We start from the raw sequence: 27,612 nt of genomic DNA, 5'->3' as shown, positions 1-27,612 counted from the left end.
AATTGTGATTTTGTATTACTTGATTATTTAGTACAGCCAATATTTTGAAAACCAGACCTCACAAACCAGGGCCCTGGTTCTGGCCTTCCATTTCAACTTGGTGGTTCAATTTCCTGGTTTTCAATTATCTGGAAAGGGATCTAGTTCCGGATGAACCTAGTTTAACTGGATGAGCTGGTTCCATTTTCAAAACATTGTTATAATCAATTGTGTAGTGTTGTTTTTATAATTCAAGCCTTCAACATTTACATTGTTGTACCAAAAGTTTATTCAATTATTTCTATAAGACAAAATATACCATTAAAAGCTAAGGCATGAAAATTCAAGTTTATCTGCCAAGTCTCCAGATCCTAATTTTCTGTCTTGTAGAGTCTGATGCCTTCTACCAATCTTGGATTTTGAAATTGTATACATACAACATGAATATATTGAATTTTTGAGAACTGTAGAAAATAGAAATACATTTTATTGGACTGGTTTCTACATAATGCTAAACATGTAGTATGTTTCATTTCAGAGGTGTCTTCCACGCGAAGGTCTGGATGAGCATTTTGTCATTCACATGGTAATTCTCCAATCCAGTGATTCCAGTCCTATTTATTGGACTTTAAAATGCTGTTATCTCACTCCTATAATTTCTAGTGTTCTAAAATATGCATTTATGTTGGCTATACAAACTTTTACAGTATGAGCTAAAGTAGGCATTTTTCCAGCATACCATTCAGTTAGACAACTGAAGGATGTTTGTTGTTGATATTGAGAAATTAAAGGTACTGGTTTAATAGTAACATGTACCTCTATGATTGACCCCAACATCAGAGAAATTTTATCACACATTGTGTATGCTGATAGCACAAAACTGTATATTTTCAGAAAAAAGAAGACTTCCTAGCCTCCAAATAATGTGTTGTTACTGAGGTAGTATTCCCTACATAAGAGATCTATTTCAGATCAGCCAGCATGGAATCAAACCCCATATATGGGTGATTTAGACTCTTAGGAGCTCAGTTTCAAAGAGTGAAAAATGGACAAGATCAAAGGTGGACTATTCAATCTGTCCCCCTTTTATTTTTGAGAAAATGTTCAGTCTGTTCCCTTGAATTTCAGAAAGTTTGGACTCCTTGTATGGTTAGACTGACGGGCCAGATGCTGTCCAAAAATTGAAGAAAAAAATTTAGGGATGAATTTGAGAAGGATGAAATCATTATTGATGAAACACATGGAGTTGGAAGCTCAATAGATTTGGAGATGGTGGTGAATACAGAGGCAGAGGTGAGTGAAATACTTTTTTTTTTAATTGGAGGGGAGAATTTGCATGGAAAAGTTTAAAGAGTTGGAAGAAAAATTGTGTGGGGCTTTGAAGGGCAAGGAGAAACTCAATCTGAAAATGGATGGGGTTGATGCTAGGCAAGGTTCTAAATATCGACACGGGCCTATAAGATCCAATGCAGTAAGAAGGTTTAGAAGCCAGAAAAACAGTCAGACCGTGCAAGTCTCGAAAGGTTTTTCTAGATTGGGGGGGGGGGGGTATTTGGGATCAGGCTGAATAAGAAGGGAAAGAAAACAAAAAGAGTGAACAAGAGAAAAAGAGAGGATTTGACTATGGTCACTAGAGTTGATGAACAGTCAGACACAAAGGGGACACAAAGGCTGAGTAGTTTTTTTGTTTTGTTTTATTTTATTTTTTGGGAGTCTATGTCTTTGGGTATAGGGTCTTGTTTTCAGGGGTTAAGGTTGGAAGGGTGGGTAGCCAGGGAGCTAGTTGTTCATGAATGGTGGGTGAGTAATTTTCTGGGTGTTTGTGGGTTTTTCTCAGCTTGGGATTTTTTGTTTATGTTTCTTTGGCTATGGGATTTTTTGGGAGTCTATGTCTTTGGGTATAGGGTTTTGTTTTCAGGGGTTAAGGCTGGAAGGGTGGGTAGCCAGGGAGCTAGTTGTTCATGAATGGTGGGTGAGTAATTTTCTGGGTGTTTGTGGGTTTTTCTCAGCTTGGGATTTTTTGTTTATGTTTCTTTGGCTATGGGGAGTGTCAGTCCAAAGAATAAAGGAGGGTTTGGGTTGGGGCTTTGGTTCTACTTTTTGGGTGTTTCCTTATCACCTGTATTGTATTCTCTTTCTCTCTCTACAACTTAATATATTTTATTTTTTATTTATTTAAAAAAATCTTCTACCAAAACAAATTGAAAAAGCAAGGTTCAATCCCCTTCCAAAGCCTCTTTGTCTGAACCCAACGTGAATTCCTTTCTTGAGAGGGAAATGTGATATTCAACAGTCCTTGAATCCAAACACAAAGAGATTGAAATTCCTTACTATCCATCTTCAACCTTGCCTTGTTACCATCATAACCTAGAGAGATAGGAGTATTCTAGGGTTTCAACCAGCTAATGTAAAGAGAAAGAGAAGAGAATAAAAATAACAAAATCTGTCGACCCCGATCCCCAAAGGGTCTAAAATACTATCAGAAGAGTTTACATGCACAATTATTGTTTTGCCCCTTTGGGCCATAAAGAAAAAAGAAACATAAATAAGCGTATGATACTATACTGCTTTCCTACAATAATAATATAGAACTTTACTCTATGCACAGTCCCTTTGTTCACACTAGCAATAATTCTTCACCTCCCCAAATTTAGGTTTCTAACGTTCCAATGCATATAACATTAGTATCAAGTATCACTTCTTCATGTTCTATCTTTCCACCCCCATTTGTATTTCTCCCCCTTCTTCCTTGTTCTTCACAATCTTGACCTCTAGTAAAATCCCGTGGATGTAGGCTACCGAGCCAAACAACATTATATCTTGGTGTTTTCTCTATTTCTTCTTCCTATTTTCTTCTTGATTTACTATTCTCTTTCCTGTTAGGTGACATTTGGGATCTCCTGATTGCATTACCTTAAGTATTTTAAGAAAGATGCTCACTCAGCCTATTAGGCACATGTCTAGGTGACAAGACAGGCACCTCAGTGTCTAAAGATGCTAGGTGGGCACTTCACAACATGCTCAACATATTTTAATTTGTTGACTCATTTTATTAAAACAAACATGATACACCACAATATGGTCAGCATTACCTCAAAGTGTGACAAAGGAGAAAAGACCAACTCTCCATGTAATCTGAAGGTGGAAGATGGTGATTTCAAGCATGGTCATGATAGATGTTGTTAATATTGAAGGAAGATTAGAGTTGTTAGAGGCATGTTTAGTGGGAAGATTCAATCAGACCCAAATGAGAAAGATGTTGGTGATTGGGCTTTGGAATGATGGAGAGATAATGGATTGCAGAGGGTGTGAAGACCTTAATTTGGTTTACATTTGTTTTATGTTTAAAGAAAAGAAGATGCAGAAGATGTTTTGAAGGGAGAAGTGATAGGAAGATACAGATACCAGAACTAAGAATATGAACACTCAAGCAAGATGGGCAAGAACATCCGCTAATGATTTGGCGGATGGCTTAACTAAGCAAGGAGTCCATGGACAACATTTGTATTGGGTTCAATTGTAATAGGATGATGGGGTTCCATTGATGCAAAGGGATTTCAGATCTAACAACATCTTGTCATTACTCTTTTTTCACTTTTCTCAAGTATTTAATAAAATTTTCTGCATTGCTAATAAAAAAAAAAAGAGAGAATCAGGATGATGGTATCCCTGGTCGGTCAAGTGAGGAATACTTCGGGCAAAAGTTTTCTATGGATCAATTTTTACAGGATTCCTTTTCATGCCTGTTGTGTACAGACCTTCAAGACAATTGCGGATGCTTGTAGAAAATTTAGGAAATATGATTTTCACAATAGGTGGGGTGATCTCTAGTCACATGGAAACTGGTAGAGACAGGATGTGCAGGTGATACCAATACCATTGAAGCCGGAACTGTTTTTTGCTGGTCAATGTCTTTGAAATCAGGCTGGTAATAGAAGGTAAAGATCCAACCATTGGCATTAGATCAATGACGATGCAGGAGTTTCAGGGCAGTGATGGTGGGAGTGAGGTGATAGAGAAGATGAAAGGTCTAGAGGAAAGGGAGATGAAGCATCGTGGGGAAGGGGCAGAATGGGAAGGAAGATGATGTGTTGAAAAGGAAGGGCAAGGAGGTAATTTTGGAAGAGGGTAAAGGGGATAAAAATGGGGACAAGTTTTAAATTTGGTAAGGGGGAGCTGGTCCATAGACCAACAAATGACATTGGACTGAGCAGTTGGTGGGCACGTGGGGGATGTAGGGATGATCAAATAAATAAGGTTATAAAGGGTCAAGGTATAAAAGGTCAAGTTAAAACGAATGGGCTGAATGTTTTTAAATAAGATGAGGAATGAAACAAGGGTTTTAAATAAGAAGAGGAATATTTGTGGTGTATTAAAAGATACATCCGTGATGGCAGGGGCAAAAAGGAGAAGGAAAAGTATGATTTGAAGATGGAGAAAAGGCCAGCTTGTGTAAGAAAAATGTTGCAGATGGAAGCATTAGCCTCTCAGACTTGAGCATCAAGAAAAATGCGGCAATTCAAAGTTTTGATAGAGGTGGAGACAGACCAAGCTGTGCGGATAAAGTTGCCGAAGATACAATAACTCTGAGTTAGCAGAATGATGAAAATGGTGAAGACAAGGTGGGTGCTGATAAAATTGTGAATCGAAGAGACGAAGAGAAGGGGGCAGGAGGAGGGAGAGGAGGCTTCAGCGGGAGGGGAAGGGGTAAGTTTAGTGGAAATAGAGATTGAAGTAGGAGTAATCCATGATAGTTTGCAGGAAACCAGCGGAGATGCTTTAGAGGTGGATCAGGAGGTTGAGCCTGAGAGGAGGTTGTAAGGAGGAAGGGTAGGGCAGGGAAATTGAAGTGAAAAATAACAATCTAGAAGACCAAGAGAGGGTAGGAGAGAGGTGGGAAGTGACCCCAACAGTGACAGAGGAGAGTTAAGGAGAAAGAGCTGAGCAGAGATGACATTGGAAAGGCAAATGTTTATAACAGGAGAAAGAAGTACAGAACTAAACCCATTGACATTGGTGGGGATGAGGAATCTTTGGGGGGAAGGGGAAGAAGACAGGGGAGATGATAATAGATGAAACACAAAAAGTTCAGAAAGAGTTTGATTTAGAGGAAGTGGTGAATAAAGAGGTGGATGTAAGTAAGATCCTAGGGCTGCCCTTTGGGAGGGGGGGTGAAGAGTTGGAGGAGAGGGAAGGGAAACAGGATAATTTGGTTAAGGAGGTAGGAGATTTTAACTTAGAAGCAGAGGAGTTGAAGAAAGAATAAAATCATTTGGAGTGGTGGGGGCTATTGCAGAAGAAAGTAGAATGGAATTTAAATTTTTGAGAGGAATGCAGTTTTGGAATTGGAAAGGATCAATGCCAATTCCAATTGCTAAAGTGATGGAGGGTGGAGTATTTGAAGAGGTTTCCTAATGCAGTAAGACTAAGACATTTCAAAAGGTACAAAAATATCGAGTTAAATTTGGAGTGGTGGGGGCTATTGCAGAAGAAAGTAGAATGGAATTTAAATTTTTGAGAGGAATGCAGTTTTGGAATTGGAAAGGATCAATGCCAATTCCAATTGCTAAAGTGATGGAGGGTGGAGTATTTGAAGAGGTTTCCTAATGCAGTAAGACTAAGACATTTCAAAAGGTACAAAAATATCGAGTTAAATTTGGAGTGGTGGGGGCTATTGCAGAAGAAAGTAGAATGGAATTTAAATTTTTTAGAGGAATGCAGTTTTGGAATTGGAAAGGATCAATGCCAATTCCAATTGCTAAAGTGATGGAGGGTGGAGTATTTGAAGAGGTTTCCTAATGCAGTAAGACTAAGACATTTCAAAAGGTACAAAAATATCGAGTTATACAAGTATCTAAAGTTTTCGCTAGGCTGAAGGAAAATTGATATGGGATTGGACCTACCAAAAAGGTCAAGAAATCCAAAAAAGTTCTGAAGAGAAGTAAGGAGGTTCTTGTAATAACCTCTGACGAGGCAGAACAGTTATGTCCTGTGGTGGGGCTTTTTGGTTAAGTTTGTTGGGGATGTTTGGATGGTTTTAAGTTTTTTGTTTTGGGGTTTGGTATTGGGACTTGGTTGTAAGGTTGAGTAGATTGCAGATCCCTTGTTGGTTCGTGTAGAATGCAAAAGTTGAATAGATTGCAGAAAGAATGCTGCATTGAGTCAGGCTTGAATAGAAGTAATGTCCACTCGCAAATAAAGGAAGTGACTATGAATCCAGATGGAGAGATTAGAGATCAACTTAGACTCCTGGATAGAAGCCTGGTTGGTTGTTTTGTAAATTCGATCGAAGAAGATTGAAGAGTGGGCCATTACTATCGATCAAAAAAAAGAGTGGGCCATTACTGAATGGCAGCCTGTGAAGCCTTTTTCATATCAGAAGGCTGAATGCTGGCTTCTTCTTATTCACTTTCAAAAGCGAGAAGGAGGCAAGCAATGTCTTGAGGAGAGAACAAGATAAGTTTCATTCTCCTGACCTTAGAATTGGAAGGTGGAATCCTTTAGTTGGAGCAATCAGGGATGTGGGTCCTTTAAACATGGTGTGGATTTGCTGATCCAAAAAAATCATGGTGTGGATTTATGTGTTTGGGATTCATTTGCATGCATGGAGTTTTCAAACCTTTGAGGTCATGGGGGATGCATGCAGAAAGTTCAGATTTATTGATCCTAGAACAAATTCTTGGAGAAATTTGATTGCTGCTCGCATTTTAATTGAAGTCGAGGAGATTCATCTTGTTCCTACTTCCATTTCCCTTCAATTTGCTGGTGAAATCTTCGATTTAAGGCTGGTTGATGAAGGTTCATACCTGGTGAGATGGATTGAAAATATGAAGTTGTGGAGTGAGGAGGCTAAGAAGGCCTGTTTGCATTCTGATGATCTTGGAGGGAAGGCAAACAGTCAGGTTGAAGAGGGTGTGAGGTTGAAGATGAGGGTATTTTTGGAATTGAAATTTTTAATGGTTTGGTTGGGGACTTTCTATGGGTTACATTGATTATAATGATCGTAGAGTTCCAAAAAGAATTGAAAGTGGTGGGGCCCATGCAAAGTTAAGTGGGGATGTAATAAAGGTGGGTTTTCTCTTATTAAAAGATGGTGGTGCTAGGGGAGAGGCTAAATCTTTGGGGCATGTGGAAGAAGAGAAAGAGGAGGAGAGGGTTGGGACTTGGGATGAATAAAGAAAAGGAGGTTTTTGAAAAATCAGAAGACAAAAGAGGCATTTCGGACTGGAAGAAGTGTTGGAGGTTCGAGTGTGGATCGTGTTTCAAGAGTCAATCTCACTAATAGAGTTGGGGAGACCTCTAAGATACATTGCCTCAAGCTAAGGGTCTTGAGCAAGAGAAAGTTTAAGCGGATTCGAGGATTTGGGCTTATGATTCATTCTGAGAAATTTGGAAAGTTGTTCTCAAGTTTGAGAGTTGAAAATGTTCATGCAGATCATAAGGAGGGGGGCATTGTGGTAGATACAAGGATAAGCTTGATCTAGGGGAATAGTGCGGTAGAAGGAAGGAGAGGACAAGGCCTGATTAGCAAGCAGGTAAGTTCATTTCTTTTGGTGATTTCGTGGTGAACCTCTTTCCTAATGCATCTCAATCATGGAGTCTGAATGTGGAGGACCAAGTGGCTGCTTGTTTAGAAGGTCAGAAGGAGGGAAGGGAGGTGGGCTCGGGGGAAGAACAAAAGGAAATAATAAGGTGGGAAGGTGAGGGCAAGGAAGGAAAGATAGGAAAAGATGGTTGTGAAGGGGGTGATGATAATTGACCGAATGTTAATTGCTATGTAGAGGATTCAGACAAGGAAGGGGAATTTGGTTCGTCATCCGGGTGTGAGGGTGTTCAAAAGTTTGAAGTTTCAGTTGGTAGGCTTGGAGTCGATTTAGGTTAGAGAAGAAATGTGAACAAGGAGACGTTGAATCTCTAGAAGTGGTGGAGAAAGCTAGAGAAATAAGCAAGTCTCATTTTGTCCACATGTCAAAGGTTTTTTTAAGACTAAAAGATGGATTGATTGGGGCTGGTCCTTCCAATAAATATAAGAGAGTCTATAAGAGGAAGAGATTAAGAGATAAAGATTCAAAGAAGAAGGGTGATGGAGGGGGGAGGAGCTTCAAGTTGTAGCAGGGGAGAAAATGTTGACTTCAACAAAGGAAGGTTTGGAGGTTAGGCTAGGGTCAGGGAAAAAGGAGGGAGGTTGAGTTGGTGGAGTTGTTTCGCTAGGTCTCAACAAGATGGAAAGGAGGAGGGAGGTAAAGTGGAGATTAAGAGTCTGGTCAATAGGGATGTTAGAACTGGCAAGAGCTTAGGGCTATTATTGGGGTGGTGAGGAGTTCGCTAGTAGGGCTTTTGAAGCATCTAAAAAAAAGCCAAAGGGAAGAGAGAATGAAGAAGAACATAATAGGGGAAGGAGGAAAGGTGTGGAACAGGATGGCGATGGCTATGACAAGATGTTTGAAGCTGAAGACTAGATACATTTGCATTGGGGGGGGGGGGGTCTCTTGTTTTCATTATGCTTGTTTGTTTTTGTTATCCTTTTGTAATTTGGTTGGATGTTATCTTAGCACCCCTATGTTGGTTGTAATCGGTTTTCCTTTTTTCTCAATGAATTTTTCTTTTTACTTTTCAAAATAAAAAAAGTAAGGTTGTGATGGTTTGTTTTGGGGGTTGTTTTCTTCTCTCGGTGACTTCTGATCACCTTTCTTGTACTTTATTTTTTATTTTAAGAAATTTTATGTTATTATAATCTAACAGCTCTAAACTGTCATGTTTTTCCATCTCTATTTCTTTTACATACTTAAATTGATTTTCTTTTTCCATTACCTTGGTTTACTAATTCATAACAAGAGAGAGTTGAGGAGGATGTTGCCCATAGAATTAGAGCAGGATGGGCAAAATGGCGAGGTGCATCTAGAGTTATGTGATGGGTAAATACCACTCAAGTTAAAAGGAAAATTCTATAAAACAGTTGTACAGCCAACTATGCTGTATGGAATGGAGTTTTGGGCAGCCAAGAAACATGTTCAAAAAATGAGTGTGGCAGAAATGCATATGCTGAGATGGATGAATTGAAACCATAACCTTTACTGCTTATGTTAGAGACCTTGCTAACAGGAAGGAAACTTGAAAATGTATCACTGCAAGATGTGGGAAAAAAGATTATGTTAGAGACCTTTACAAAAAAAAAAATGACTGTGTAAAGATTATGTTATAGACCTTTACGGATTATCTGCAGAAATTCTGTTAATTTACAGATTATGTTATAGACCTTTACGGATTATCAGTAGAAATGGTCTGTTAATTTACAGATTATTACAGATTAAGGAGAGTTGGTGGTACCAACCTTGCTAATGGGAAGATTGCTAACTTGTTCAAGTTTGATTGCTACTGGAAGAGGAAGGAAAAGAAAAATTTGCTATCAGAATGATATTGGAAAAGGAAGAAACAGGGTGTAGGAAAGGTCTTCGAATGGAAGACACCTTATTCAAAAAAGCAGGGAAGCAATACCATAGTATTTGGCAATTCCCAACTACATCATGGTTTGATTTTGGTTTCCTCTACAATTTGAAATTTTGAGAGGAAGGATGATGTGGCCTAATAGGATAGGCTAAAGCCATGATGACTTGGCTTAATGGGAAGGCTGGGAAGGGGGAATGGAGGAAGGGAGAGGACTTAAGGAGGAAGCAGGAAGGGGGAAGGGAGAAAGGAGAAGCATGCTGACGTGGACTGCTTTGCTTTTCTATATATAGGAAAATGACCTCAGTTTTCTTAGGGATCCACAGCATCAATGGTAGACCATATCCATCAGATATGCACTTCCTGAGCCACTTTTCTGGACTCCAACTCGTAGGAAGAGCAATCAGCCCCTATAGTCCAGTTTTCCAATTGCAACCTTATTCCTTCCATTAACCATACTGGTTTTGCCAAAAAGACAGTCAGCATCAGCTCTAGAGGCAACATAAACAATAATATGTCATGTATTTTTTATTGTTAACTTGTACTTTATTGGTTGTATAAAAATAGTATCTACAATGATATTAATTGGTATTTGTATAGGCTTGCATATGCCACTATCCCCAAGTTTTCCTGTCAAACTAGGTCACCCCCCAAAAAGAATAAATCATGTATTAAATGCTTAACCTTCAACCCTGACAATGGTAGCCATGTTTCCCTTGCCCAATCTTTCAGTTCTCTTTCACCATTTACTTTTTGTCCTTATATCCACCAATATGACAACCTTGGAAGAATGCCTTCTGGAAGCCTATTCCTTCGAGATCAGTTTCAATGTAGAAAGTCCTCTTTGATAGCTTATTGTTGTCACCCAACAAGGTTCCTCACAGCACAATTATCAAAAAAAAAAAAAACAAGGTTCCTCACAGCATCCTTGAACAGTACACCTTTTCATACTTTCACCTCCCAGTAAGCACCCATGTTGTGAACCCAGAGAGGAAGATTTATATGCCACCCTCTTCTTCTGGTAAGTGCTCCTTCCAAATGCTCTTCAGTTCACTGCCCGTAATACACTAGCACTGGTGAAGTTGCATGGTCATTTGAGCAACTTATCTTACTGATAAAAAAGAAAGCTTCTACATGGGTCCAAAGAAGGTTTTCTGCTGATTTTACATTGTAATGGTGGGTGTGAATTTGAAGGAGAGGGAGTTAAGTGAATATGCAGGCATGTTAGGTTGTGCAACCTCGGACTGGCCGATGACTTAGGCCTCCCCTTGGGAGATAACCCTAAGAAAGTAAGCTTTTGGAACCCGGTGGTGGAGAGATTTGAAAAAAGGCTTGCTTCTTGGAGGAAAAATTATCTTTCCTTGGGGGGGGGGAGTTACTTTGATTAGGTCAACCCTAGCTAACCTACCTATTTACTTCCTATCAGTATTTAAGATCTCCACAAAGGTGTCTAACATTTTGGAAAGATTCATGAGGAACTTCTTGTGGGAGCCTGGAGAGGAAAAGCGGGACCATAGGGTGAGATGGGAGTTGGTAACTAGATGTAAAAAGCTAGGAGGTCTTGGGATTGGGAATATTAGGAAAAGGAACATGGCATTGTTAGGGAAATGGTTATGGAGATTTCCATTGGAAAGAGACAAATTGTGGACAAAGATTGTGGCTAGCATACATGGGTTGGAAGACAATGGTTGGGACCTGGAATTTTGGCAAGGGCTACAACTGCCTCTCCTTGGAAAGCCATTTATAAATTGTTTCCAATCTTCTCCCCTTGGATCAGATATGGTCTTAACTCCGGTAATAGAATAAAATTTTGGGAACAACATTGGGTTGGGGATCACCTTTGATGGACCAATTTCCTTCTTTGTATGCTCTTTCAGATTTGAAAAATGAACCCATATCATCCTTCTTATGCCCTTCAAACTCTCCTTCTGGTTTTGGGTGGAACCTAGGTCTGAGAAGGGCAATTAGGGATACAGACTTGGGCTACATCATATTTTCTCTTGTGCTTCGTTTTTTGAGACATTAACTCAACCTTCTGATCTTATTGGGTTGTCCTTCCCGGTTAACAAAATTTGTAGTAGGCCCATTCCTCCTCAGGTTGGTAGTTTTTGTTGGGAAACTTTCCTGGAAAGAATTAACACAAATGATCTACTTAAAAAAAAAAGAGACCTAATTCTTGTTTACTTCCTACTAGGTGTACTCTCTGTAAAGCTGATGGGGAAACTGGTTACCACCTTATGGTTACTTGTTCGGTTGCTAAAACAGTATGGGAGTGGGTTTTTTCCCTCTTTGGGTGTATTTAGATTCCCCTTGGGAGCGTCCAAAGCTTGTTCTCTTCTTTTTTCAGATGGCCGAAGAAGAGAGGGAAGATTATGTGGAGAAGCATCAGGGCAGCAATGTGTTGGTCACTATGGGAAGAAAGAAACTCGCGAATATATTCAGACAAGGAAAGAACCCTAGAAAACTTATTAGATCTAATTCTTTTAAGGGTAGCCCATTGGCTGAAAACTGTGGAGCTGTTCTCAGGCTATTCTGTGGCTGATTTGGTAAGAAATTGGAAAGAGATACCTTCCTCTGCCCTATGTAAGAGGACTCGTAGTCCTTCTTGGTCCCCTCGTCCCTTTGGGTTCATAAAACTGATTGGTCCTTGAAGGTGACTCGGAGGTGGTGATTTGGTGGCTAAAGGAAGAAGACAATGGCCTGTGGAGTTCTAACAATGAGAAGAAAAATTTCAAATGGCTGAGTAGGGAGATTGTGCTGCATTATAGCTGGGTGAAGAGGACTGCTAATTCATTTGCTGATGGGTTAGCCAAGCAAGGGGTGAATAGGGAATCTTTCTTTTGGGCTAACTTTTGACTTTTTTCCATTGTATTCTGTTGGTGGGGAGTTAAGACATTTTACCTACCCCCTTTGTACCTAAAGTTTCACATAGTTTCATATCATTAATAAAGTTTCATGTTACTGATCAAAAAAAAAAAAAATTGTCATCCTCTTCTGCTGCAAGACGAAGCACAGACTAGAGCTTCACTGCTTTGCTGCTCAACTGCAAAATGTCATTGCACCTTACTTAAGGTGTTGATTCTTGTCTTAATACATTCAACCATATATTACAATCTTTAATCTTATTTCCAAATCTCATCTATATCCTGATAAAACCTGCATATTATCATTCTCATAACCACTCAAATGCAAAATCCCTAATTGTATTTCTCTTCAGCCTAATATTAACCCCCTTTTCAAGTTTTTGTGTGCTTGTTCCAGCTCAGTTACCTTGTGTAGTAACCAGTAAGTTGCTTGCCTTGCTTCCTATATTCATAAAAAATAAAATGTAGTGCTATATTCTATGGTACATGCAATTTTGGATATTTTTTGCTTCCATAATGATCTATTGGTCATTTTTGTTTAAATGAATTGTTTTGTACAGCATATATGCATTATTGAGTTTTTTCAGCTAGTCCTAATGATTGCTTTCCTTTCCCTTTCCCCTTTTTACAGGATGGTGTGAATATTTTGGCTGTTAACTATGGTTCTCCTGGAGCATGCCAGTATCCTCGGCCACTGAAATATGTGAGGCAGATTGAATCTTGTTTTCTGTTCTCTCCTATAAAAGTAAAAAAAAAAAAAGAGGAAAAAATCCTGTTTAGACTTTTTGCATGTGAGATATGTGAGAGCACATAGGATAGTTTCCACCAGACCACTAAGCAACTCCAATTATTTATTTCTTAATAAAGAACTAACCAACTAAATGACAAAGAGTACCGCTATCTTCTGTCTTGGACAGTATTTTCTTCCTACAAGCAATTAATTTCCCAATAAAAAGCAGGGTAGTCAAATAATGCTGGTCATGTCTTGGATTGGTTTTCCAATTTATGCTATTCATCATGGTATTTGGTTTATGTTGCTTGCTGCAAATTATGTGAACAATCTGGTATTTGTTTTGTTCTTCCCTGCATCATTTATTCTCCAAGATTATGTTAGAGGTCATTGTCATATTCTTTATGGTGAAAAGAGGAAAGAAGAAAAAGAAGTTTTGAATTTTGCTTCTCCACCCTAACTTTTTTTTTTGGTTCACAATTCCAAAAAATAATTAATCTCTCTCTCTCTCATGAAGTTTCATTGTCAATCAAACAAGACTCTAAGGTGGGACGATCACTATATATATATTATATTATATTGGTGAGACTGATTTGTCTAAACTATAAAGAACCCTGTTTGGAGGACTCAGTCTATTGGGTTCATTTGAACAATGGTTTGTGTTATGCATGCAATTCAATATCTTGTCTTCTCTGCATGAGACTGAAAATTCCGCTCGTGAAGGAGTGATGACCAGGCATGAACAGTTATGCTGAGAAAATGTGTGGTCTCTAAGATTTTCTTCACTATTTGCTGCATTTTTTTTTTTTGATTGGAGACAGAGACAATTTAATGTGACCTTTTCCGGTGCTTTGGCTTGGTAATTCATAATAAGGGCAAAAGCACTTGGATTAAACCTGGGCATGTGGGCCAGAATTGCTGTATGGAGCTGAGTGTTGGGCAGTCAAGACACATGTCCAAAATATGAATGTGATAGAAATGTATATGCTGAGATGGATAATTGGAAAAACTAGAAAGTATAGGGTCAGAAATGAAGTCATTTGGAAGGAACATAGGAGTAGCTCCAAGCCAATGGGTGATAAAATGAGAAAAAGTAGATGGGTGATTCAGTCTCGTGTAGAAGACCACCTACATTACCATAAGAAAAAAAATCAGTTATAAGTTGGACTTGTAGATTTCAGCAATAAAAATCATGTAGAATCAATGTGTAACAGAAAAATAAGCAAGAAACTTAGAGCAGCAAGATGGAAGAGAAAGAGAGGGAGAGGAAGGTGTGAATAGGAGAATAGATCGTGGGGTCTAATGAGATCACCATTAGTATTTATAGCAAGGTTCAAAATATCGATACAGGCCGATATGCTGGTAGGGGTGTATTGGCCTGTATCGAGGCTCACTTTTCCTTTTTATTAGTTTTTTTTTTCAATCTGATTCAGAGGGGTCGGTTTAAGGCCCGTCTACCCCCTGAACCAGGGTCTGACCCAAAACACCCACTGTAGGGGTGTATTGGGAAGCCACCGGTACGATACGTATCAGCCAATACGGCCTGATATGTATTGAAATTTTTAACCTTGATTTATAGTGGTTCATGTCTTTAGATTCTCACCTGGACATATATGTGAGCAGCTAAGCATTTAGGGATTTTGGAAAACATGTGAATCAGATTGTTCTTGGAACAATGCCTGCTTGTCAAAATGAATTTTCACCATATATATTCAGTGAAAAATTCCTGGTTTTCAAGGCCAATATCAAAGCATGGGTACAGAAAAGTGCAGCTTTTTATGTTCCTGGTTTGCATCAGCTGATATCCCATTGTTTTTCTTTTCAGCCTGGGAAGTGGTCTTTCAACTCCTACACAGTCCTGAAGAACAGCGAACAGGCACCGAGGTAATATGATTATAGTGGCTCCTTCCATGTTCAAGTTCTGTAAGTTTTATTGCAGGAACATAAAAAATATGCGTTGAGGTGGATATGGTGGCAATACATCCAAGAATCAACCATTGAGTGATGGGCTATTCTTTTTTTATCAATGATGGTATACTTCATAGGCATGCATAGTTGCACAAACACAGACATGTATGATGCAACATACACACATTAACATAAATACATGCATAAACACAACAGATATATGGATAAAAGCTCATTAGTGTGTAGCAGGAAGCTTCCCTACATGAACCACCTATTTTTACCACATGGATTGGCCACATGTTCAGTCCCATAGTCTATCAGCCATATGCCCCACCTTTTGTTGATGGTTTTCGCAACTAACCTAATAGTCACTCAAGTTGAACTTTTTAATTGCTTATAGTGGGCTTATTTTGCAAATGTGGTGAGGTGTTTGCCAATTCTTTTCGCACAAAGAATGAGGAGGAACTAGCAAACCTGCAAATATAATAAAAGGTTTCCTAATTGGGTCAAATTCAGGAAGGCCTGTTGCTGGTCCAACCTATGTTTCATGTGGTGAAACCTTGTAACTAGTCCAGACTGTCCCTCAAATAGAGGACCCTCTGGATTGTCTACATGTTCACTTCTCCAGTCCACATTACCCCATACCCCAGTCTGTATAGGAGTTTTTCCCAACTAATAATGACCTTCCAAACTTCTTTTTTCTTTTCTTTTTTTTTAATTAAAAGATGCCTAGAGAAACATTGGACACTTGCAAACTGTTTCTGGATGAAAAATTTTCCATGAGGGGTGAGGAGAGGAATGTGGTGATTCCTTTAGAGCCCCAAAATAAGTTGCCAGGTGGAAATTTCCTGGATTGTTTAGACTTCTGTAGTACATTACAGGATATCTCTCTCCCAATTCAGCACTCTTTTCTCAATAGATAGATTTCTTTGTTGCTATTTACACACATGAATAAATTTGGAAGTTTGTTTAATCTTACAATGCAACAATGGATACTTGTACAGAATCTGTATATTGGTGGGTAGAAAGAAGAAAAAGATAAGAAAAGAATAAGAAAGAAGAAACAAGAGCAAGAGGAGAAGAGAGACAGGAACAGACCTGGCAATTGAGGAGAATAATTTAATCTCCCAGCTTGTGAGGCCTATTTGTATAGATTTCTTATAACCAATCAAATTGCAACATTGCCCCTGTTTATTAAGAATATTGTGATTCCCAAACTACCCCAGTCAAGGAATAATGAAAAGACACATATACCCGTGTCTAAATAAGAATAAACAGCATAAAATAAAGAAAATAAATAAAAGCTATTCTCTAATACTCTGCTCCAAGCTGGTATATATGTCATATAGACCCAGTTTGTTAATAAGAAAAATCTAAGGTTGATGTAGTGCCTTGTTGAGCAAATATGCTTACTGATCTCCAGTCTTTACAAACTATTCACATCTCAGCATTGAATCTTTTTTCTGATGAAAGCAGTCAATGTTGATATGCTTTGTCCTTTCATGGAACACAAAGTTTGATGCAATGTGTATCACAGCTGGAATATCATAGTATAGGTGCATAGGAAGTGTCACTATGATTTTTATCTCAAGTGGACTCTTGAGGCATACTAGCTTACCTATAATATGATTGATGGCTCTATATTCTACTTAATGGTGATTGTAGGAACCATAGTGAAGGATACAGGTAAGTTGAAGGAAAGGTTGTAGTTGTTGGAAGCTTGTTTGATGGGTAGATTCATTGACCCTGATCCAGATGAGTTGGATGTTTACAGGTGGGCAAAAAAAAAAGAATTGTGTGTTGGGTTTTTTAGACATGAGAAAACTTAATGCAGGGATATTTCTATTTTCGTTTAAGAAAAAAGATGCAAAGGGGGTTCTGAAGAATGGAGTAGTGTGTATGAAGAGGAAACGTAAGTTGAGACTTGATAGATGGACTCTGATGGCGTGAAAGATCAGAAACACGACAAGAAGAAACTTTGTCTGGATGAACATCTTCAGCATCCCAGTGCACACCTGGTGTACTCAAACATTTAGGGTGGTTGGGAACGTTTATGGCAGGTTGAAGAGATTTGACTCTAGAAATAGAAGATGGAACCAATTGCAATTTGCAAGAATTTTGATAGAAACAGGGCAAGTTGATGAGTATTCTGTCACAACATGGGTATTTTTTTTTGCAAGAAAATTATTATTTTTTTACAGGAAACGGTAACTTTCATTGATGAGATTAAACAAAGGGTACATCTGTCAAGACCCAAATGATAGCTAGCGAATCCAAATACATGATCAATCTTACAAACAAGCCCAACACAAAGCCTCCCTGTTGATTCCTTGCTTAGCTAAAGCATCAGCCATTCTGTTTGCTGATCTTCTTGCCCATTTAAACTGCACCCTTATCTCCCTTTCTAAGTTCATAATTTCCCTTAGCATTTGCCTGAGACCACATTCCCAAATTTCTTGCTTGCATCCAACCCATTACCAGTTTGGAATCTCCTTCCACCTCTAACTGTTGCATTCCCCATTGTTTTGCCAGTCTAAGGCCTTTATTTCTGCCCATCATAGTTGTCAAAGTGCGATGGAATCTGAAAGTATAAAATCTAAAGATCCCTACCCCTCTTAAGCTACTTCATTAGTTTCTATGCTAACCAACATACCTTAATACTGCCTATTAGCGATTAAATCATTCAAACAAGTAACTAAATATAAATTTCAAATAAAAACATAAAATTCTATCATATATACATCATTTAAATATATTAATTTCAATGTTTAATAACCTGTTTCAGGCCAAATGTGGGGAGGGTAGGGTCGGGAAGGGTTTTGCATTTTCATGTGTGGGGAGGGTTTGAGTTCTGAAAATTCAACCTGCTGGTAGGTTTTGGTGAGGTTGGGAGGGTCTAGAATTTACAAAAAGAAATCCCCGAACTCACCCCGTCGCCATCACTGTTGTTGGATGAGGACTATATGGGACTGGTTATTGGACAAGAAGAATTTGCAATAAAATATACCCACCATTCATGCATACTCCACATGATTAACAATCCTAGGTACCTCTTCAGTTAACTCCCCATGTAGGAAAATATTTTTAACATCCAATTAATGTGAGGGCTAGTGGAAAGTAGTAGGAAAAGAAATAACCACTTGGATTGAAGTAATCATAGCAATAGGATAGAATGCTCATCAAAGTCTACACCATAGGTTTGAGCAAAACCATTGCCATATTATATGCCAAATGACACCATCCAATTTCTTTTCCAGAAGGAAGAGGAGCTAAATCCCAAGTTTCATTATGATGTAAGACTTGCATTTTTTTTTTTTGGTACTTAAAAATTTAAGTCATTACTCAAAGAAAGATCTGTTACAAATAAGCCCAGAGAGAGGCTTGAGGTGCAGCCTCACTCTTTAAGAACAAATCAGGACTATATGAGATACAAGTTACCACTAGAGGAGAGATTATACACAATCATAAAGCACCTTCCCACAACAAGTTACCACTAGAAGAGAATCAGCCATCTCATCTTCTTACCCATTGGATCGTCACTATCATATTCCTTGTTACCCAAGGCACCTTCTTAAGATCTCTTAAACCCCAGACAGTCGAATCTGGATCCAGCAACCATCCCACAACAACCTACACAGACTTTGGGATAGATACTGGAGACAAGGATGAAATAAAGGCATGTGCAAAAGAAGACAATGAATTGTAAGAAACAAAATGACTATTGGGGTGAGTACTATAGGATCACTTATTTTTTTCAAAGTTCAATGGGCATGTCAAAGATCCAAGGATGAATGACTCAGACCTTTAGGTGTTGAGACAAATGATGGTGGAGCTTGAGTAATTGGTCGTCTAGTGTAAACCTGTGTGAGAGGTGGTTGGTGAAGTGTCTTTGTAAAGATGGACTTTAAGACCTGTAACCTTTCTTGGTCTTTGAGCATCCTAGTAAGATGCACTTCACTGCACAAGGATCAAGCTTATAAAGATGTTGGTCAAACAATTTCGAAAGCAAAACCACGACCCAAAAGTATTCAGTGGAAGAGAAAACAATGGAGCATTAGTGAAAGTATAGAATTGAAAGTTTTACCCTCAAATACATAAGAAAGCATCTATACACACATACACAATAAAACAAGGTAATGTGCTTTTTTCTCTTTTTTTTTTGAAATTTTGATTTTTTTATTCCATGTTATTTTTTTCAAACAACCAATAGATACTCCAGTTCCCCTCTATTCTCTCCTCCAACCATATCTCCAAAAAAACACTCATTTCCTAAGGTGGTGCTTGGAACCAATGCTTTTTCCTGAGAGGCATTAACAGAAAATGGTGCTGTATAAACATGCTGTTTTCTCAGGTTTTTTATTTGGTGTTGTTGCTGTTGCTGCCACATAAGCATTTTTAATGCCATGTCAGCATACTGTTGCTAGCAACAGTAGAAAAATGGTGTTTTCTCAGGTCGGACCACACCTTTCCTGATTTCCAAGGCATGGTCTGGGAAAACTTTTTTTTTGGAAAAATGGCACACCTTTCAAGGTGTGGTCTGAGAAAGTTTTTCGGAAAAATGGCTAACCAAACAGCAGACGTTTTCCCAAAAAATGAAATTCTGGTGTGGTGCTGATGTGGTGCCGTTTTCTGAGGAAACGACATTGATTCCAAACACCTACTAAATTATCTCTAATTCTTATTTATTCTCCCCTTTCACTAGAGCCCCACTCATTTATACTCCTGTTTTATAGGAACTTCTACTTCTAAATTCTCCAACTCCCTCTATTCTCTCCACTTTCCCATACAAATAAGACCCTACTTAGTAAGATTTGGTTTAGCAACCAACATGAGGGTTAACCTAACTAATTAATAAACTATCTATAGTTCTATACATTATTTCCATTTCAGGTTAATATTTACCCGTTTAAAACAAATGAGGGTCAACCCAAGTACCTAATCACCCATACAAGTGACCTTTTTGACTATTTTTAAAGTATTCAACTACTTAGTTAATTAATGATAACACAATTAAGTCATTAATTACATAATCATCAATTATTTAATTAAAACATAAATAAATCTTAACTCAATTTATTTCATTGACTTACTTAAAGTCATTACCTTAATTAAATCAAACTAAATAACTAAGATTAATTAATTAGTTATTAGTTAACTTTGTGTATGCCTAACCTATACAGGGTTATTTAGTCAGTTACTTTTATTTAGTTAACTTACTTTTATTAATTAAAGTAGGAAATTATTAATTAATCTTTTAATTACATTAATTAACTTAACAAATTTAGTTAACTTAGAAATTTATTATATAATTAAAAGATTAATTAAATAATAAGATAATTATATAATTAGTTTACTGATTAAAACTTAATTACAAAATCTTATTCAATTAGTTAACTAATTGATCAATAACATAATAAATTAGTTATTTGAGTTAATAATGTAATAAAAATTATAGATAAAAAATAATATGGATTAATAAAAATTATTTTAATACTTTTATTTATATAAGTTTTTATTTAAAAATAAAATTAATACACGTTTATTAACAAAACAACAAAAAAGTAAAAAAATAGGTTCAAAAATTAAATCTTATAATTTGATATCTGTTTAAATTTCATCTAAAAAATGATACTACAAATTTGTTGATAAAATTAAAAAATTTACAAAATTATTAATTTTAAACTTAATTAATATTAATTTAAAATCTCCTAATCCATTTAAAAATAACAATAATTAATACTAAATAACAATTTAGTAAAAATTAAAACAATTTAATAAAAAATAAAAACTAATACAATTGGGAATGCCACAATAGTTAAGATAGGGCATGGATGATAATGATGAAAATTCTCCTTCGGGTGCAATTAGTGTGGGTTGGGTTGAGGGTCAACCCAAGCCCAATCCTCGAGCTGACTTGGCCCAACTCAAGGTTAAGCCCAAGTTTACCAACCTAGGCCCAACCCGAGCTTAACCCAACATCTCAATCTGGGCTTGGGTGTGTTAAGCTTTGTAGCCCAATTTCAATGGATTGATAATATGTAGATATGTATATCATAAAATGTTGGGCAGACTTAGATTGGGTTGGGTCGGATAGAGCTACTCGAGGCCTCGACTCAAGCCCAACCTGAGTTTATGTTAGGCCAAAGTTTTTTGGCTCAAGCCCAACTTGAAGTTCGAAAATGTAAAGAGACTGGGCCGAATGGGTCCTAGTATCTTCTCTTGTAATATCTTTTCTTTTCTTGTTGGTTAATGGGCCTGCTATTTCTTTTTGTTTAATCTCTTTATGTTACTGCCTAGCTGGCCGCCCACTTAAGGGCATACTTGTCATTACTCTAACATTAATTCTTAATAAAAAAGGATTAGAGGAGAAAGGGAAGATAATTCGAATCTTCTTCTTCTTCCTTCTCTTTTCGCCATCTTCTTCTCTTGTACTGCTGCTCTTACTTCTCTTCTTCCTTTTTTTCCCTCTAATCTTCAAATTTACACCTAATATTTGAGGACCGATTTACATCTTGGCATCAGAGCAGGTCTATTTCTTCCTTTTTTTTCTTCTTCCTCTTTTCCCATACACCCTTAGATTAAGAGAGTGTATGGAGAGATAGGTTCTCTATAGTTCAGAGGATCTCTGGCCTAGTTGGTAGAGGGTTTGGAGAGTTTAAATCTGGCTGGATATTGCCAAGAAGTGGTGTTGTTCTGTTGCTGCCCAAAACCCTAGCCGATTAGAGATTTTCGAAAGTACAGGTAAAGGTGAAGCTTTGGGTGTGGCGCTCTATGCTTGGGAGGTGTCTTTTGACTCCTAAAGGAGGGCGGTTCAGGTTTTGAAGAGATTGGGAAGCTCTGGTAGGAGCGGCTGCATCTTCTCTCTTTCTCCCCAACAGCTAGACGGAGTAAAACCCTAGTTTTCAAGCATCTGGGTTCTGGTTTGACTTCAAGTAAGTTTATATAGACAAAATTTTTGATTCTTTGATTTTCGTTTGATTAATGGCGCCATATGGAAGTGAGTTCAAGCAAGTGCCGGTTTCCGGCCTTGGCTCGGTAGATTCTGTTTTGACTGGTGTGACCACAATCAAGCTAGATGGGACAAATTATCTTGCTTGGGCACAGTCTATAAGAATTTATGTCTGTAGTAGAGGAAAACTCGGGTATCTCACAGGTAGTAAAGTGAAACCCGAAGAGACAGACCCTGAATTTGAGAGATGGATGCAAGAGAACTATACTGTCATAAGATGGTTGGTCAATTCTATGCAACCTCATATAAGTCAGCATTATCTCTGGATGTCTTCAGCTAAGGAGATATGGGATAGTGTTATTGAGACCTATTCACAGAAGTTGAATGTAGCCAAAGTCTATAAGTTGAAAAGTGATGTGAAGAACCTAAGACAGGGGGAGAAGAGTGTAGCAATTTACTACTCTATACTGAAATCTCTATGGCAAGAAATTGGTGTTATGGAGACAGTTGTATGGGAGAGTAAGAATGATGTTGAAATGTATAGGAAGTTGGTGGAGAGAAATAGGGTGTTTGAATTTCTCACTGGACTCAACCCTGAGTTTGACATCATTAGGTAAAATATCTTGGCCAGAGATGAGGTTATAGGTACTTTATCCTTTTTATTGATGACTACTCTCGTTACACTTGGATTTATCTCATGAAATCCAGGGATGAAGTACCAACTATTGTGCAAAAATTTCATGAACTCATCCTCACCCACTTTAACACTCGAATAAAAATATTCCATTCTGATAATGCTAAGGAGTATTTTGAGAAAACCCACTCCACTTATCTTGAAACTTTTGGGGTTATTCATCAAAGTTCTTGTTCCTACACTCTACAACAGAACGGGGTGGCGGAAAGGAAGAACAGACATGTGGTTGAAGTTGCCAGATCCCTCTTGTTTGCATCCCATGTTCCTATAAAATTTTGGGGAGATGCTGTTCTTACTGCTACTTTTTTGATCAACCGTATGCCCTCCCAGGTCCTTAACTTCAAAACCCCCTTTAGCCTTCTCTTCCCGGATGAGGATATTTTTTCTCTTCCTCTCTGTGTTTTTGGGTGCACTTGCTATGTGCATATTCACAGTCATCAAAGGCACAAGTTTGAACCTAAGGCTCATAAATGTGTTTTTCTGGGATATGCTTCCACACAGAAGGGATATTGCTGTTTTGATCCAGTTAGTGGCACCCACTTTGTATCTCGGGATGTCACATTTGCTTAGTTGACTCCTTTCTTTAGCATTTCTCTTGAAGGGGAGAAATCTGAAGATCCCTTTGCTATGTCTCCAGTTGTTCCTCTTCCCATTCCTCTTGAGTCCTATCATGAGATGTCTACTTCTCCCACTGGACCTACCTCCGATATTCCTATTCCTCCTCCTCCACCTCATTCTCCTATAATTCCTCATCATCCTGTTCTCCAAAGGTGGTACCAAAGGCACAAATTCAGACATGGGCAGGTTGTTTCCACTCCTACAGAAGAGCCTCTTGCTCCTCCCATCATTATTGAGGTAACAGGTTAGCCTTCTTTTGACCCATCTACATCTTTCCCAGACCTTGACCTTCCTATTGCTCTCCGCAAGGGCAAGTGGAAGTGTACAGCCCATTGTATCTCCAAACACATGTCTTACAGCCTTCTCTCTCCTTCCTACTACTCTTTTCTTGCTTTTGTTTCTTCCCATGTGACACCCAGGTCCATACCGGAAGCCTTATCTAAACCTGAATGGAGGGATGCTATGATGGCTGAACTGGATGCTTTGCATAAGAACCATATCTGGTATATTGTTGACTTGCCTGAAGGGAAGGAACCAGTGGATTGTAAATGGGTGTCTACCATTAAATATCACTCTGATGGATCTATTGAGAGGTTTGAGGCTAGGCTGGTTGCTAAGGGCTACACTCAGATGTATGGTATTGACTATCTTAAGACATTTGCTCCTGTAGCTAAGATGACCTCAGTCAGGGTTTTGTTATCTCTAGCCGCTACTTTTGATTGGCCCCTACACCAATTTGATGTTAAAAATGCCTTCTTGAATGGAGACCTACATGAAGAGGTCTATATGTCTTTGCCTCCAGGGGTGTATGGGAAGGAAATGCAAGGCAAGGTGTGTAAACTGCAGAAATCTATTTATGGTCTCAAACAGTATCCTCGGGCTTGGTTTGAGAGGTTCAGGGCTGCTCTTGTCTCCTTTGATTACACGCAAACTCAATCTGATCATACCTTGTTCTTGAAGAGAAATGGCTCTCTGGTGATCTTCTTGATAGTTTATGTTGATGATATTGTAGTCACGGGTAATGACACTCAAGAGATCAGTAAACTAAAAAGATTTCTTAACTCTGAATTTGAGATCAAGGATTTGGGAGATCTTCGGTATTTTTTGGGCATTGAAGTTGCTAGATCCTCAGCTGAAGCAGAATACAGGGCAATGGCACATGGTGTGTCAGAATTACTGTGGCTATGATCCCTTTTTGAAGAATTGGGGGTTGACTACGAGGAGCCAATGATGCTCTACTGTGACAACCAAGCAGCTATCAACATTGCACATAATCCTGTTCAATATGACAGAACTAAGCGCATTGAGGTTGATAAACATTTTATAAGGGAAAGAATTTCCTCAGGAGATGTTTGTTTGCCATTCATCACATCGGACGAACAATTGGCTGATATCTTGACCAAGGAAGTTCCAAGAGGGAAAATGACACACTATATAAGCAAGTTAGGCATGATTGACATCTATGCTTAGTTTGAGGGGGAGTGTAAAGAGACTGGGCTGAATGGGTCCTAGTATCTTCTCTTGAAATATCTTTTCTTTTCTTGTTGGCTAATGGGCCTGTTATTTCTTTTTGTTTAATCTCTTTATGTTACTGCCTAGCTAGCCGACCAATTAAGGGCATACTTGTCATTACTCTAACATTAATTCTTAATAAAAAATGATTTGAGGAGAAAGGAAGATAATTCGAATCTTCTTCTTCTTCCTTCTCTTTTCGCCATCTTCTTCTCCTGTACTGCTGCTCTTACTTCTCTTCTTCCTTTTTTTCCCTCTAATCTTCAAATTTACACCTAATATTTGAGGACTGATTTACATCTGAAAACTCAAGCCCAACCTGTGCAAAGCTTTGATTGAGCCACACTAGGCTCGGGTTGGGCCATCCCAAGTTGCACCCCTAGCTCCTTTTGCCTCAAATTCTTTTAATAAAGCTTGTGCATTGCACGGGTCCCCACTAGTATAGTTAATAAGATAGAATGCAGTAAAAATAACATAACTCCAAATTTGTGGTACTGTCATTTGAAGGAAAAGAATTGTAGTCACTTCGTAGAGATAATGGTTTCTACATTTAGCTACAATATTTGGTTGTGGTGTATGAACACATGATCTTTAGTGTCAGATCTCATTCTTTTGCATTCTTTTGCATTATCAGATTGAAGAGCACAAATAGTAGAGCCAAATTGGGATTTTATTTTTATGAAAAATGGTTTAAAAGAGAAAATAACTCAAACATGTCTACTCTCTAACACAGAAATAAGTAAAACAAGTAAAAAATTGTGGTTGTGTAAACCTTGATGTTTCTCTAGCTATAAATGTTGCATGTGATAAATTGACCCATAATATATGGTAGAGCCTTGACTAGCCACCTTTTGGATTCGCATTGACCCACATCAGCTCAATAATATGTGATTCTAATGGTTCATAGATGGCCATTTTAGTTTGTCACATCAATGGTTAAGAAGACTAATGTCAGTCAGAATTTTATGGTCATACAATTGAGCTTTTTTGTGGATTAGCAGATTACTAAAGTGGAAGTTAATTAAATTGGTTGACATTCAACAGAATTCTAATTTGTCACTATTGTGTTTGATTATGATTTATTTCATATTCTCTTCTACTAAAAATTGCAGTTTGGTTTTTGCAGAACTCCAGTGTTTTCAGAAGAAATTCTTGGTGGGGAAAACATAGAAGGTGAAAGCACAAAACCACCAGAGAGATCATTTTGGGCTAAATATGTGAGTGACATCATTTTTACAGTTTCACTGGATAATTTTTCTGGTCTCTGTCCTAGTTATTGTCATTTACACCGCAAAGGAGAAATTAATCCTATTTGCTTTTGTTTTTTGCCCTTTGGCCCAATGATTCAGTGGATGTATCTGATTCCTCTCGGGCTTATCGTCATGAATGCCATCACTCAAGCAATGAACTTGCCTGAAGAACAAGCAGTGGCCCAAACACAGCAGACAATGCAACAGCGTGCACCAAGTTCTGCTGTGCGAAGAAGATGACAGATTAAAAACAATTTGGTATGAATTACATTGCGGTTACCTTCCTGTAAATGGATTGTGCTGCATCCACCCAAAATCTGAACCACAATCCATGCTCGTGGATCTTGATGTCAACTTTCATTTGAAGGGGGAACTAAACATGAAGCTTGACTCACGTCAAGTCGATGTAATTTATTTCAGCATTTTCTTATTTGCATGCTTTTTCTAAGTGCTTGAATGGATTTCTAGTTCTAGCACAATCTTGTTGAAGTGCCAGTGGTGTTCGGTAGGGAAATTTGACTTCATCATGGATTTAGATGATAGAAGTGCCAGTGGTGTCCGTGCTTCTGACCAATCTACATTAGAATCCAGCCGATTACTGAATCATTCAGTGGACATAACATTAAACATTGTCCGTCGCACAGTAACAACAGACCTGTGATGTTAACCATCATCCCAGACTTAATTAATTGTACCCTGAGATCGGATTTCACATTCCAGGGTTAGTAAGGTCAGCTGAAGACTTAACAAATCACCCGGTGCCAGATTTCCGATGATAGAAGAGCAAAGCATGCCAATCCAAAAGGCAAAAGCTGCAGCCCATCTAGTAGATCCAAATGTTTGCAGAATTCACACAAGATCCAAAAGCTTGCATCTTTTCATCATCTGGCTACCAAGGTTCAAAGTATCGGTATTACAAAGAGTATCAGGGATATAGAAGGCTCCAGAGAATCATCTCTAGCTTGTTGAGGATCCCCATTGAAAGGGAAAGGGAAAGCTACCTCCTTTTTTTGATAAGTGAAAAGGAAAAACTATCTGGGCTCTCCAATTATAGATGGAAGGCTGATTAGGGAGACTTTCAGAGAAATAGAGGAGAAAGTAAAAAGTTGGCAGGTTGAAAAAAAAAAGCATCTAATGGTATGATGTTGCAATTTCTCATGAAATCTTTTAAGCTATAAAAAATGGTAGTGGAAAATGTGGATGTAAAACAACGAGGAATTCTATGGGGTAAAAAAGATGATAAAAAGCCATAAATCTAGTCAATGGAATACAATGTGTAAGGTGAAGTCCAAAAGAGGATAAAGCATTAAAAACCTCAGTAGGGTTAATGTAAGTTGTATTACAAAACTAGGTTGGAAAATCCTTACTTAACCTATTGGTTCAAGAAATCAAAAGTAAGTACCTTAAATGTGAGAATTTTTGGCAATTCTCCCCTAAAAAATATATATCATGGGCTAGAGGAATTTTAGAACATAGGGAAGTATTTAAAAAAGGAGATTGGATAGAAAATTGGCAATGGTAAATCCATACAATTCTGGTGTGATAATTGGTTTGGTGATTCTTCTTTGAACGACAATTTAAATCTCTCCCATAATGACCAATCTTGCATGGTCAATGAGTTTATGATAGAAGACTTAAAAGTGTGAATGATAATGTGGAACTTT

At 38.1% G+C, this 27,612-nt stretch overlaps 1 protein-coding gene across 1 annotated transcript in view; it reads left to right on the top strand.

Moving 5' to 3' along the window:
- Positions 1-26,427, top strand: part of LOC104598261 (ER membrane protein complex subunit-like protein) — a 37,364-nt gene extending 10,937 nt beyond the window's left edge. The window contains exons 4-8 of the mRNA XM_010260220.3: positions 518-565; positions 12,919-12,990; positions 14,843-14,901; positions 25,825-25,915; positions 26,048-26,427. Of these exons, the coding sequence (XP_010258522.1) occupies positions 518-565; positions 12,919-12,990; positions 14,843-14,901; positions 25,825-25,915; positions 26,048-26,188 (411 nt within the window). The 3' untranslated portion in view covers positions 26,189-26,427. The remainder of the gene's footprint in view (positions 1-517; positions 566-12,918; positions 12,991-14,842; positions 14,902-25,824; positions 25,916-26,047) is intronic.
- Positions 26,428-27,612: the final 1,185 nt, after the last annotated feature.

The sequence above is a fragment of the Nelumbo nucifera genome, chromosome 7 (assembly GCF_055504915.1).
Source record: "Nelumbo nucifera cultivar China Antique chromosome 7, China Antique-T2T, whole genome shotgun sequence".
Taxonomy (NCBI): domain Eukaryota; kingdom Viridiplantae; phylum Streptophyta; class Magnoliopsida; order Proteales; family Nelumbonaceae; genus Nelumbo; species Nelumbo nucifera.
This window is presented reverse-complemented; position numbering and strand designations above follow the sequence as displayed.